The following is a 12,736-nucleotide window of genomic DNA, read 5'->3' as shown; positions in this document are numbered from 1 at the left end:
CCTGTCTGAGGCTTGACCACTTTAGCCAATCAGAACAAATTCTAAATTCACTGTGTGTCTTGCCTTTATAAAATAAAACTATATGGACCCATCTTGTGCATTGGAACCCAGAACAATATGTGACCACTTGGTTACGGCGACACCGTTCTGCCGAGGACACCCAAACAACCAGAGGAGCCTGACTATCTCTGGAAGTTTCTGTATCTCTGCTTGGGATATTTAGCCTACATTGGCCATTGTTTGAGATGCAGGGCCCATTCTACCTTGGTATGTCAGTGTGAGTTATTGGAAATGTGAATTGGGCCAAGTTGGAGGTAATAATGCATTTAGATTACAGTTTGAGATGCATGAATACACAACACCAAAAGCTTGATTTTATGCCTGTTTTAAAATGAATTTCCTGCATTTCTGCATAGTAATGACTTATGTTCACGACGTGGTCAATTGATTTGATAGCATGTTTAATCCATGCAAATACATTCTATGAATAGTTTACCTCTGTTTTCTTTTATTCTGTAATAGGATATATTGTAACCATGTGTTCAAGCAAATCAAAGTTGATTTATGATACAGCGTGTAAGCTACACAATACAATGGTACAAATGCCTACTCCCAATAAAGCTCTCCTTTCAAACATTGCAATGATATTAAGCTATTTGTATACAGTGCCTTGCGAAAGTATTCGGCCCCCTTGAACTTTGCGACCTTTTGCCACATTTCAGGCTTCAAACATAAAGATATAAAACTGTATTTTTTTGTGAAGAATCAACAACAAGTGGGACACAATCATGAAGTGGAACGACATTTATTGGATATTTCAAACTTTTTTAACAAATCAAAAACTGAAAAATTGGGCGTGCAAAATTATTCAGCCCCCTTAAGTTAATACTTTGTAGCGCCACCTTTTGCTGCGATTACAGCTGTAAGTCGCTTGGGGTATGTCTCTATCAGTTTTGCACATCGAGAGACTGACATTTTTTCCCATTCCTCCTTGCAAAACAGCTCGAGCTCAGTGAGGTTGGATGGAGAGCATTTGTGAACAGCAGTTTTCAGTTCTTTCCACAGATTCTCGATTGGATTCAGGTCTGGACTTTGACTTGGCCATTCTAACACCTGGATATGTTTATTTTCTAACCATTCCATTGTAGATTTTGCTTTATGTTTTGGATCATTGTCTTGTTGGAAGACAAATCTCCGTCCCAGTCTCAGGTCTTTTGCAGACTCCATCAGGTTTTCTTCCAGAATGGTCCTGTATTTGGCTCCATCCATCTTCCCATCAATTTGAACCATCTTCCCTGTCCCTGCTGAAGAAAAGCAGGCCCAAACCATGATGCTGCCACCACCATGTTTGACAGTGGGGATGGTGTGTTCATGGTGATGAGCTGTGTTGCTTTTACGCCAAACATAACGTTTTGCATTGTTGCCAAAAAGTTAAATTTTGGTTTCATCTGACCAGAGCACCTTCTTCCACATGTTTGGTGTGTCTCCCAGGTGGCTTGTGGCAAACTTTAAATTACACTTTTTATGGATATCTTTAAGAAATGGCATTCTTCTTGCCACTCTTCCATAAAGGCCAGATTTGTGCAATATACGACTGATAGTTGTCCTATGGACAGAGTCTCCCACCTCAGCTGTAGATCTCTGCAGTTCATCCAGAGTGATCATGGGCCTCTTGGCTGCATCTCTGATCAGTCTTCTCCTTGTATGAGCTGAAAGTTTAGAGGGACGGCCAGGTCTTGGTAGATTTGCAGTGGTCTGATACTCCTTCCATTTCAATATTATCGCTTGCACAGTGCTCCTTGGGATGTTTAAAGCTTGGGAAATCTTTTTGTATCCAAATCCGGCTTTAAACTTCTTCACAACAGTATCTCGGACCTGCCTGGTGTGTTCCTTGTTCTTCATGATGCTCTCTGCGCTTTTAACGGACCTCTGAGACTATCACAGTGCAGGTGCATTTATACGGAGACTTGATTACACACAGGTGGATTGTATTTATCATCATTAGTCATTTAGGTCAACATTGGATCATTTAGAGATCCTCACTGAACTTCTGGAGAGAGTTTGCTGCACTGAAAGTAAAGGGGCTGAATAATTTTGCACGCCCAATTTTTCAGTTTTTGATTTGTTAAAAAGGTTTGAAATATCCAATAAATGTCGTTCCACTTCATGATTTTATATCTTTATGTTTGAAGCCTGAAATGTGGCAAAAGGTCGCAAAGTTCAAGGGGGCCGAATACTTTCGCAAGGCACTGTATGTATTTACATTAGGCTATAGCCCTTAAACTCAACTCTGGGCCTCAAAGCCAGTTCCACTGTGCTTTTTTTCATTCTTCCCCTTTAATAAGGGATGAATTTAGATCTGGGACAAGAGGTGGGTGCAATGCATGAGCAGGTAGAACAGAAAATGAGCAGGCCATAGCTATACCACATAGTCTATCACTCCAGTGTTTAATTGCTAAATTGTAATTATTTCACCACTATGGCCTATTTATTGCCTTACCACCCTAATCTTACTTCAATTGCACACACTGTATATAGACTTTTCTATTGTGTTATTGACTGTATGATTGTTTATTCCATGTGTAACTCTGTGTTGTTGTTTGTGTCGCATTGCTTTGCTTTATCTTGGCCGGGTCACAGTTGTCAATGAGAACTTGTTCTCAACTGGCCTACCTGGTTAAATAAAGGTTAAATAAATAAAACAAATTAAGTCATAGGCAATGTTCCCTCTAATATTTTTGGGCACTGAGCACATTTCAGGTCTGCTGAGCGCAAACTTGAGCATTGTGGAAATTCTGTGTAACTTTTGTGTGCATTTACTGTGAACACTGAGGCTGTACCCACTTTAAGTTGCAGTTTTAACAGTGGCCAAGTAGCCTACTGTTGCCATTTGATCATAATGTAGGCCTACCAGAGTGGCCTACCATTAAAATCAAAACAATAGAGAAACTGCATCCCATAACATTTTAACATGGAAATAGCTATTCTATTGTTCAGCCTACAGCAGGAACCAATGTGTTCATTGTAGGCCTACATGAAACTTGAAAAAAACATGCAGAGCTTGACATTAACCTGTTTATCAATTTGTCCTTCAGACAAGGAAGTGACTGAAAATGTTGTGTTGTTTGATGCCAGAACCCACTTTACAAAATAAAATGCATTATTATTCCCATACCATTATTACAGAGACTCATACAAATTATGCTACCCTCTGCCTATTGGCTCCTTAGCTTATTCAAGACCGTCTCGAAATACAACACTACCACTTTAAGACAAAAAAAAGCTCTTTACCTGACTTACTTTTTTAAAGATGGCTAGAAATGCACACATTCTGTGCTCTTGTAGGAAGCAACCACTCTCCCGTTGTTGAATATAAATGATCTTTCATTGGGCTAATAACTCACTAACTAGCAAAGGATATGAACAAATGTGCACAGGTGGCTACATGCAGCTCTAGCTTTGATCTCAAAACATGCGCATCTAGTCAGTGTCTCGGGAAGATCGCATAATGATTCATTTGCATTTTACATAACAGAACCGAATATAATACCAAAGCATAGTATGCCTATAACGTTACTGTTACATCAAAAACACCTCAGATTTTATGATGGTTAGCTGAAGCTGAGCATTTTTTTTATTTCATTATAATGCGTCAAAAGTCAACAGAGCGCACCACTAGGCTAATAGTTTGTTAACGCCACCTGCTCTAACTCGCTCACGAAACAGTAATTCAAGAAGATCTAAATGCACAATTCCATGAAACTGATTGCGATCAATCAAATGATTGGCATGGAGATGCAGTTTGTGCATTTCACCGGTAAAACGTGAAGAATTATCATTCACAATTGACAGTGATGGCCTTTTTTAAAAGTAAGTAGCCTATGCCTAACTTGGTGTTTGAGGGTATTACAAAAATTTTAAAAATTGAGATAATATATAGAAAGACGTTGCATGGGGAAGAGGCATTTTCTACAATGATAGGCTATTCAGTTGACTACATCTGTTCGTACAAAATTTGAGATTATATTGTCATAAAAAAAATCCCTCACCGGAAAAAAAGAAAATTATATCACTGCTATCCAGGTTTTTTATTTTTATTTGTTATTTAACTAGGCAAGTCAGTTAAGAACAAATTCTTATTTACAATGACGGCCTACAGGTACCATCTCAGCTGATCACGTTCTCTGTACCTAAGGTACTAAACACAGCTGGCGACAGCTCGAGAGAGATCTCCGTCTGACTCACTGCTATCAGGTAAATAATATTTTATATTTGTAATCTATTTAGTTATAGAGCTTGATTAGCTTCAAAATAACTCCAAACTTTACTTAGAACGCAGCAACCTTAGCAATGTAACTAGCTAGCTACAACAAGCAGGTAGCTTTATCACTACTAGCATGTCATTCGAGGACAGGGAGCTTTAGCTATCATTATTTCAAGTAATAATTTAAGACTAGAAACATCTATAGTACAAATGTTGTAAAGCTAATAGTTATCAAGGCAGGACTCACTAATTTCATTCATGTTGTCACTAAACAGTCTCCATTAAGTACTTCCATTAATTATTTCAACTGGTACCTTTAGATGAGTCTTATGAAGCCTACGGGCGTCCTATAGCAATTACAACCGACATGTACGTGTTCGTGAGAGACTCAGCTTTCCACAGAGGGTCATATTGGTGTTTAGCCCAAACTGTTAGGACGTTACTGACAGAAATTGGGAGATTAGCTATTCCAACTTTAGACTCGTCCCAAGACGCTTGTGGGGTTCGTAGAACAAACCGTTCGGACCCTACAGACGAGTTTGTGAGAAGACATTTTTTCGGGACGTCTCATGGTCTGACAAATACCGCTCTAGCTCTTTCACCTTTCACCGCAGATGCTGAAGTGCGACAAAGGCAGATGCGGTGGATTGAGACGCATCTAATGCATTTTTTTTTTAGTTTATATCTAGCATCAATGTACAGATTTTTATGGGAATGTGTTTATCATGCTAATTAGATTTCCGCATAGGCACGGACATCGACCTTAGGGGATTTTAATAAAGTAGATTTAAAACAATTATTTTCTGCTGCTTCCCTCACTCTGATGGGTCTGGGTCCAACCAGGTCTATACCAAATGGTTCTAGATTCCACAGATCCGTTTGGAATGGGTCTCTATATTTAAAAAAATTGTGAGGGCAGGACATTTTCTGGCGACAGTAATCCTTGCAGTGCTTCTGCCGTTAAGTCTTGGAGGCCCAAAAAGTTCTCGGCTAAAGATATGACACAATTAATAAGTGTGGCTATAAATGCTACAAAATCCATCTTCTTCACAATAAGTGTATACAGATCACTTGATTGACGTATAATATTTGCAACTGGTTGCGACGCATCCACCACCATATCTTCTACAGAACTGTGGCCTTTTTACCCCTAACTCTCTTCACTCCCTCCACATAGTAGATTTGCTGTACAGCGCTGATCCTTGACACCTCAATCTCTTTCACCCTAACCAGGGCACTTAGGGAATTCAGGAAGATGATCCCCACCACAGTTGCAACATTGTACATTCAAAGACTCTTCAATAACATATTCCCTCCGTCTGTCCAAACACTTGACACGTGGCCAAACTTTTTACACTTCTTGCATTGCATTAGGTTTTCCACGAACGCTCTTACGGCGTATATTTTATATCCCAGCATTACATAGGGTGGCAGATACTCTTTATGAAACATCAACATCACAGATAACACAGACAATAATACAACTTTGCTCCTTTTTCTCCTTATCCATACGGGTCAAGCGATGTGCACGACTACTCCTTGAATTTTTTTGCAGACGATATTGATTAACAATGTCCAACGGGACACCAGAGAGAACATCTTTTTCCGGTGCCCTGCTACGAAAATCAAAGCTGTCCACAACATGAGTCGATAATTTTGCCAGCCACAATGCACGCTCCTTTCGCTCTTTGGATACACAAGATATCAACACCACACCATTCCTGGTTACTTTGACAGTGTCCACATTTCCCAACGCCTTCTTCACTATCCTCGTGACTTCCAAAGGGTTTCCTCAAATGAACATCCTTAACCTAAAAACATACTCCCAACAAGCAATGGTTCATCAGACTCATTTCCCACAATAATGTTAGCCCTTTTCGTTCCAATCTTAGATCACTGTTGTCCACTCATCTTCCTCACTAACTGTACTTGACGCACTTTCATCTTCAAACAACATTTCTGCTTCCGCCATCTCAATCAATCAAATCAATCAGCACTCACAAAGACCACCAACTTACTACCCTGAGACAAGGCTGAGTATAGGGGGGCCAAAACCGGACAGGAAGATCACGTCAGTGACTCAACCCACTCAAGTGACGCACCCCTCCTAGGGACGGCATGGAAGAGCACTAGTAAGCCTGTGACTCAGCCCCCGTAATAGGGTCAGCGGCAGAGAATCCTGGTGGAGAGAGTGTGAGCCGGCCAGGCAGAGACAGCAAGGGCGGTTCGTTGGTCCAGTGCCTTGCCATTCACCTTCGCACCACTGGACCAGACTCAATCATAGGACCTACTGAAGAAATTAGTCTTCAGTAAAGACTTAAAGGTCGAGACCTTGTCTACGTCTCTTACATGGATAGGCAGACCATTCATAAAAATGGAGCTCTATTGGAGATATTCTAGGGACAATAAGGAGGTCTGCGTCTTGTGACTGTACCGTACGTGTAGGTATGTACGGCAGGACCAAATTGGCGAGATAAGTAGGAGCAAGCCCATGTAATGCTTTGTAGGTTAGCAGTAAAACCTTGAAATCAGCCCTAGCCTTAACAGGAAGCCAGTGTAGAGAGGCTAGCACTGGAGAAATATGGTCAAATGGTTCTAGTCAAGACTCTAGCAGCCGCGTTTAGCATTAACTGATGTTTATTTAGTGCTTTATCCGGGTAGCTGGAGAGTAGAGCATTGCAGTAGTCTAATCTAGAAGTGACAAAGTATGGATTAGCTTTTCTGCATCATTTTTGGACAAAAAGTTTCAGATATCTGCAATGTTACAAAGATGGAAAAAAGCTGCCCTTGAAATATTCTTGATAATGTCCGTCAAAAGAGAGATCAGGGTCCAGAGTAATGCAGAGGTCCTTCACAGCTTAATGTGAGACAACTGTACAACCATCAAGATTAATTGTCAGATCCAACAGCAGATCTTTGTTTCTTGGGACCTATAACTAGCATCTCTGTTTTGTCCGAGTTTAAAAGTTAAACATTTGGCGCCATCCATTTCTTTATGTCTGAAACAAAGGCTTCCAGGGTAAACAATTTTGGGGCTTCACTATGATGGGCTCTAAAACTAGACTGAAGCGTTTCGTATGCATTATTTGTCTTCAGGAAGGTAGTGAGTTTTTTTTTATGTTGAGAGGAATGGGAGATTTGAAATAGGCTGATTGTTTTTTGCATTTTCCAGGACAAGGTTTAGCTTTTTCAAGAGAGGCTTTATTACTGCTACTTTTGGTGAGTTTGGTACACATCCTGAGGATAGGGAGTAATTTATTATGTTCAACATAGGAGGGCCAAGCACAGGAAGTAACTCTTTCAGTAGTTTAGTTAGATAAGGGTCCAGTATGCAGCTTGGAGGTTTAGAGGGCATGACTATTTTCATGAATGTGTCAAGCGATACAGGATTTAAAAATTTGATGCTAGGTCCTGGTAGTTCTGTGCAGACTCAGGACAACTGAGCTTTGGAGAAATACGCACATTCAAAGAGGGGTCCGTAATTTGCTTTCTAATGATCATGATCTTTTCGTCGAAGAAGTTCATGAATTCATCACTCCTGAAGTGAAAGACATCCTCTCTTGGGGAATGCTGCTTTTTAGTTAGCCATCTAAACTCCCTTCCTCGTTTCCAGTTCATGTTCCTCGCCTCCGTAAATATTCTATTGATTTTTATGTTTTTCCACGGAACCTTAGAAAGACAATATAGAAATCATATTCGTAAATATGTATGATATTGTGTGTTACATATCTGTCTCACAAATGTTATTTTATTTATTTATTTCACCTTTATTTAACCAGGTAGGCTAGTTGAGAACAAGTTCTCATTTGCAACTGCGACCTGGCCAAGATAAAGCGTAGCAATTAGACACTTACAACAACACAGAGTTACACATGGAATAAACAAAACATACAGTCAATAAATAATACAGTAGAACAAAAGAAAACAAAAAGTCTATATACAGTGAGTGCAAATTAGGTAAGTTAAGGAAATAAATAGGCCATGGTGGCGAAGTAATTACAATATAGCAATTATACATTTAGGCACTATTGTGTTGTTACACAAGAAAACCATCATTTCAAAGTGACTGATTTGTAAAAGTGGGCCAACAATAAATACATTATCTTACCTGAAGTTGTTGTAGGGTTCTTTTGTTAACTTTTTCATTTGAGTTGAATTGATGAATTATTCTATTTGTTCTCAGTAATTGGGTGGTTTGACACACATCACTTCAAGAGGGTTTTTTGACCTCCGTTCATTGTTAGGGTTAGTGTAGGGACGTCCCAAGGATCCCAGATAGCACTGTTCCATCAGACAGAAACAGCAGCTCGAGTTTTCAAGCGAGGCCATATTTACATTTTGGATAGAAGCAGGCCATTGGCTGCCTTAATCAAGGGGGGGTGTTAAAAATAAAATTTAATGAGAAAGGGTGCATGAATTAAACGTGCCAACACAATTTTATAGTCATCATAAGAATGTTTTCCTGTCCTATACAAAAAAATCAGCAACTCTCTCGAGGGGTATCGACCAACTTCACTTTTATCGGCTTCGGGCCGACCTAAGATGATAGGAGAAGCCTTTAATTATTCGGTAAAAGCAGAAGTATCTGAGTTTTCAATATATTTCCTCAAATAGAATAATGGACCACTGACCACTGACGCATTACATTGCTTTATTAACGAATTTAGATATTTGTGTTGTAGTTTTTTATGTAGCCTAGGTTGCAGGTGTTATTGGTATTTTCCCCTCTGAAATACCAAGATAATGACGTAATTTTTCCGGTAAAATAGGGTGTGGCGTGGCGCACGTCCCTACGTGCGGGGAGGCGCTATAAAGGGTTGTTTTCCACTTTGCAAGCTAAACAAGCTCCATTTTGTGAGAGCCTTTCAGAAGACAAAACGTCGTCCCGGTGAAAAGGGAGGTTCAAAGAACAAAAAAACAAACAAATACATTTGACCAGTCGATCGCTAACCAGTTATTATCCGAAAGGAAAGGAAATCTTATCGTATGTCCGCTATCCAGAACCTCCAAACTTTCGGTAAGACATTTCAACCACCTCTGCTAACGCGGGGTCGAAAATGTGGGGGGGAAGGGCGCTTGCTAACGTTAGCATTTGCAAATATTTTGACAACGTTTAAACTAAATATAGATAACGTTTTGATTTTCATGTTCATGAAACATCTGGTTAGTTATCGAGAACATTTTCCTCACGACTAGAAGTACGTTAAATTAATAGCCAACGAACGTCAGTAAAAGTCATGCTAACAGCCATCCGATTTCAACTAGGCCGATGTTAATTTCCTTGTTTAGGCCCCAACACGGCTTTGTAGCCTGTATATCAAACTAGTCTATTGTAGACACATTGATCAATGTACAGTAACGTTACCGATTCCGGAGAGTAACTATTTCTTACTGTCTGTAGTTATCAACAATGGACAATGTACATGTTTGCCCCAATCTGTCTGTAATACGACTTTTGTCGGGAAGGGCTTTGTGGTAATGTAAACTATTTTTTTGTAAAGGGCAAATAGCCAGGTACAATAGTCCCGCTGAATTGTGCTTCTCTAATTTTCATGACTTCCTTATAAAAAAAAACGTTTTGCCGGAATAATTGACTATCTGAACAGGGGCGTTTTGCGTTCTCCCGTGTCACTAACCTCAATTCCGGATAAATGTAGATCTGCCCAGATGAGCCACCCAATCTTGGTTGGACCATTTTCTAAAACCTTATTTCCATGTAATTTGCTGATGAGCGTCCTGCGCAGGGTTTTGCTTGGTTCCCAAGCCTCGTGGCTAAGACGTTACGTCACCAGTTCATCGGCCTCGATCTTTTGTTAGCTAGGTCAAACCACTGCCATTTTAGTTATCACTTTAGGTTGCTTCCTTGTATTTTTAGATGTTTATTTTTTGAATTATGTTTTAAGTTGTGTGATTTTGTTTTTAGACCCATTTGCTGATGCAACTAAGGGTAATGACAGGCTCCCATCTGGGACTGACGACTACATCCACATAAGAATCCAGCAGCGTAACGGGAGGAAGACTCTGACCACGGTCCAGGGCATAGCCATCGACTATGATAAGAAGAAGCTAGTCAAGGCCTTTAAGAAGGTATGTTATGGCAACACTAGTTGATACACTAAGCAAGATCCATGTTTTGTTCTACTGGCTGTTTGAATAGTTCTGCTTTGTCAACAGAAATTTGCCTGCAATGGGACAGTGATTGAGCACCCAGAGTATGGGGAAGTGATTCAGCTGCAAGGTGACCAGCGCAAGAATATCTGCACATTTCTGATTGAGGTAGGTTTGACTTGTCGCTGCTATTGCACCCAGTGTATACTCCACACTTGTGAGTACTAAGTGGTCATGTGTCATGGCCCCTACAGAAGGCTCTCGTAGAAAAGCCCCTGTTTGTAAAACCTGTTTGTAAATAGTCTCGCTGTGATGGTAGCAAATGTTCTGTGACTGGAGTTCAAAGTTATTTTGTGTAATGTCACTTCTCCCCTCATCCCACTTCCAGATTGGCCTGGCGAAAGAGGAGCAGCTCAAGGTCCACGGATTCTAGAAGCTTTCTGCAGCCCCCTCTCCCCCGGTCCTGATACTTCCCTCCCCATGTGCTGCAATCACTGCAGCCCCTTTAAGCTAATGATGAATACCTCTGAATTGAGACACTTTAATACCAGTTTAACTCCCCCCTCAGACGGGAGCAGTCCAGTGCAAACATGGACAAATGGCTTGACGGATGTGGGATGAGTGGTGGTTTAGTTTTTTTTCCTTCAACTTTTTTGTTTGCCATGTGAAGGGCACAATTCCATGTAACACTTTGTTTTGTACGAGTTTCAATAAAAATGATCAACCGCCACATGCGGTATCCTGTGGTGGTGTGGGATTTTGGAGGGGGGGTTGGGGGAGGAGCCCTTAACTGTGGTTCCAATGTATTGTGGGGCTGCCTGTCCAAGGTTATGGAAGAGTGCTGCAGAAGTTCTGACCATCGCAGCCCTGTCTCCCGTCTGAGGCGAGTTTGTGCTTCCTTTTAACAAAAAAAAAGTTGAAATATGCATAATTTTCTGACGCTGTAATACTACTTAGATTTTATTTAAACTATAATGAAAAAGGTACTGCTCTACCTGGTTGTCAGATGACTGGTATTATGGAGCAAGTCTGCTTAAAACCATGTTAGGATTGACACTGAGCTACCAACTCAAAATGGAAAGGGGGGTGGTATTTTATTGAATAAATATTGAAATTGATGTCTTGTTTCATGGGGTACAATTATTTGTGATACGTGGTGTTTGCAATGGCATACCACAATACAAAATGACGGCACCACACAATAGTTTGATATGCCTATGATAATTTGTACAATTGCTGTGTTTAAAAATGGCAATCCAACTACCTGCTTATTGTACGAGACATGGTGTCTTGTGGGGAAGCGTCTTTTCATACTAGTGCTAATGGATGTTTTACTTGGAGATGTGATGTTCTACTGACCTTTGAATGCACTGACTGGCTCTGGATTAGAGCTGTTAAAGGTAAAACATGCCACAGGTTCAGCCAGTGTCTTGACCTAGGTCAGCAGAAAAATCTGACTCGGTACAGGCATTCGTTACATGATAACTATGGGTGCCGTTTGAGAACATCCTAAAAAAGCTGCAAATCAAACTTTAGGGCTTCTGAGTGGCATAGTGGTCGAAGGCAGTGCAAGATGTGTCACTACAGTCCCTGGTTTGAATCCAGGCTGTACAACAGGGCCGGAGACTCATAGGGTGGCGCACAATTGACCCAGCAATCGTCCGGGGTAGGCCGTCATTGTAAATAAGAATTTGTTCTTAACTGACTTGCCTAGTTAAATAAATGTAATAAATAAACTGAATATCCATGTGGCATCTCATTGATCTAAAGAAATATCCCTCCCCAGTTCCTGTTTCTTCCTTTGTGGCAGTGGTAAATATTCTAGTGCTGCATGGAATTACTTGTTCTCTGTGCCTGTGCAGACACCATCAGTTCATTTGATGGTATCTAACGTTACCTCCCACCATATTAGGAATTCCTATGGCAGAGTACCAGCAAGCCAGTTATTCTATTGGTTATCACTGCTTTAAATCAACAATTTGTTTCCCACATCTGTTTTCTCATAGTACTTTGCCATGTCTTTTTATGGCTTTAAAAAAAAAAAAATACAATGGGAATACCCAAGGGAGACATTTTGGACCTGGTGGCTTTCATGATTTAGTCCTTTAATGTTTTATGTGTAAAGAAAACACAGTTAAGACACAATGAGAAAAATCCTAGTGGAGCAGTATCAAACACGGCATACAGCTTGATAAATAGTCAACGCTATATTTCTGTCTTCATGTGATGCTGTTTGGACCTGCCAGAGGCAGACTGCGTGACGCAGCTCAAAGACGCCAAACCAATGTGTTGTTATACTATGCATTCTCACTAGGGGGCACTATAAAGCAGACAGTGACATTGTTTTCTCTTGTCTTGAGAGTG

The 12,736-nt window shown here is 40.5% G+C and overlaps 2 protein-coding genes across 5 annotated transcripts in view; one reads left to right on the top strand and one right to left on the bottom strand.

Annotated features, from left to right (window-relative positions):
• Window positions 1–10,147, bottom strand: part of LOC110486187 (glycine-rich cell wall structural protein 1.0-like) — a 34,385-nt gene extending 24,238 nt beyond the window's left edge. For 3 of the 4 annotated variants that reach the window (XM_036940847.1, XM_036940851.1, XM_036940850.1), the window contains exon 1: window positions 9,901–10,147. The gene's annotated coding sequence lies outside the window, so the exon portion shown is untranslated. Of the gene's footprint in view, window positions 1–8,372; window positions 8,608–9,900 lie in introns of those variants that run through there. The other variant, XM_036940848.1, reaches the window with a different exon arrangement.
• On the top strand, window positions 9,038–11,490 carry LOC110486186 (eukaryotic translation initiation factor 1). Its single transcript, XM_021557609.2, has 4 exons — window positions 9,038–9,281; window positions 10,188–10,351; window positions 10,439–10,540; window positions 10,761–11,490. Exons 1-4 carry the CDS (start codon window positions 9,251–9,253, stop codon window positions 10,803–10,805), a joined length of 342 nt encoding a protein of 113 aa, XP_021413284.1. The 5' UTR covers window positions 9,038–9,250; the 3' UTR covers window positions 10,806–11,490.
• The last annotated feature ends 1,246 nt before the right edge of the window (window positions 11,491–12,736 follow it).

This window comes from Oncorhynchus mykiss, chromosome 13, assembly GCF_013265735.2.
Source record: "Oncorhynchus mykiss isolate Arlee chromosome 13, USDA_OmykA_1.1, whole genome shotgun sequence".
NCBI lineage: Eukaryota > Metazoa > Chordata > Actinopteri > Salmoniformes > Salmonidae > Oncorhynchus > Oncorhynchus mykiss.
The sequence above is the reverse complement of the archived record's forward strand: the minus strand, read 5'-3'. Positions and strand labels throughout refer to the sequence as shown.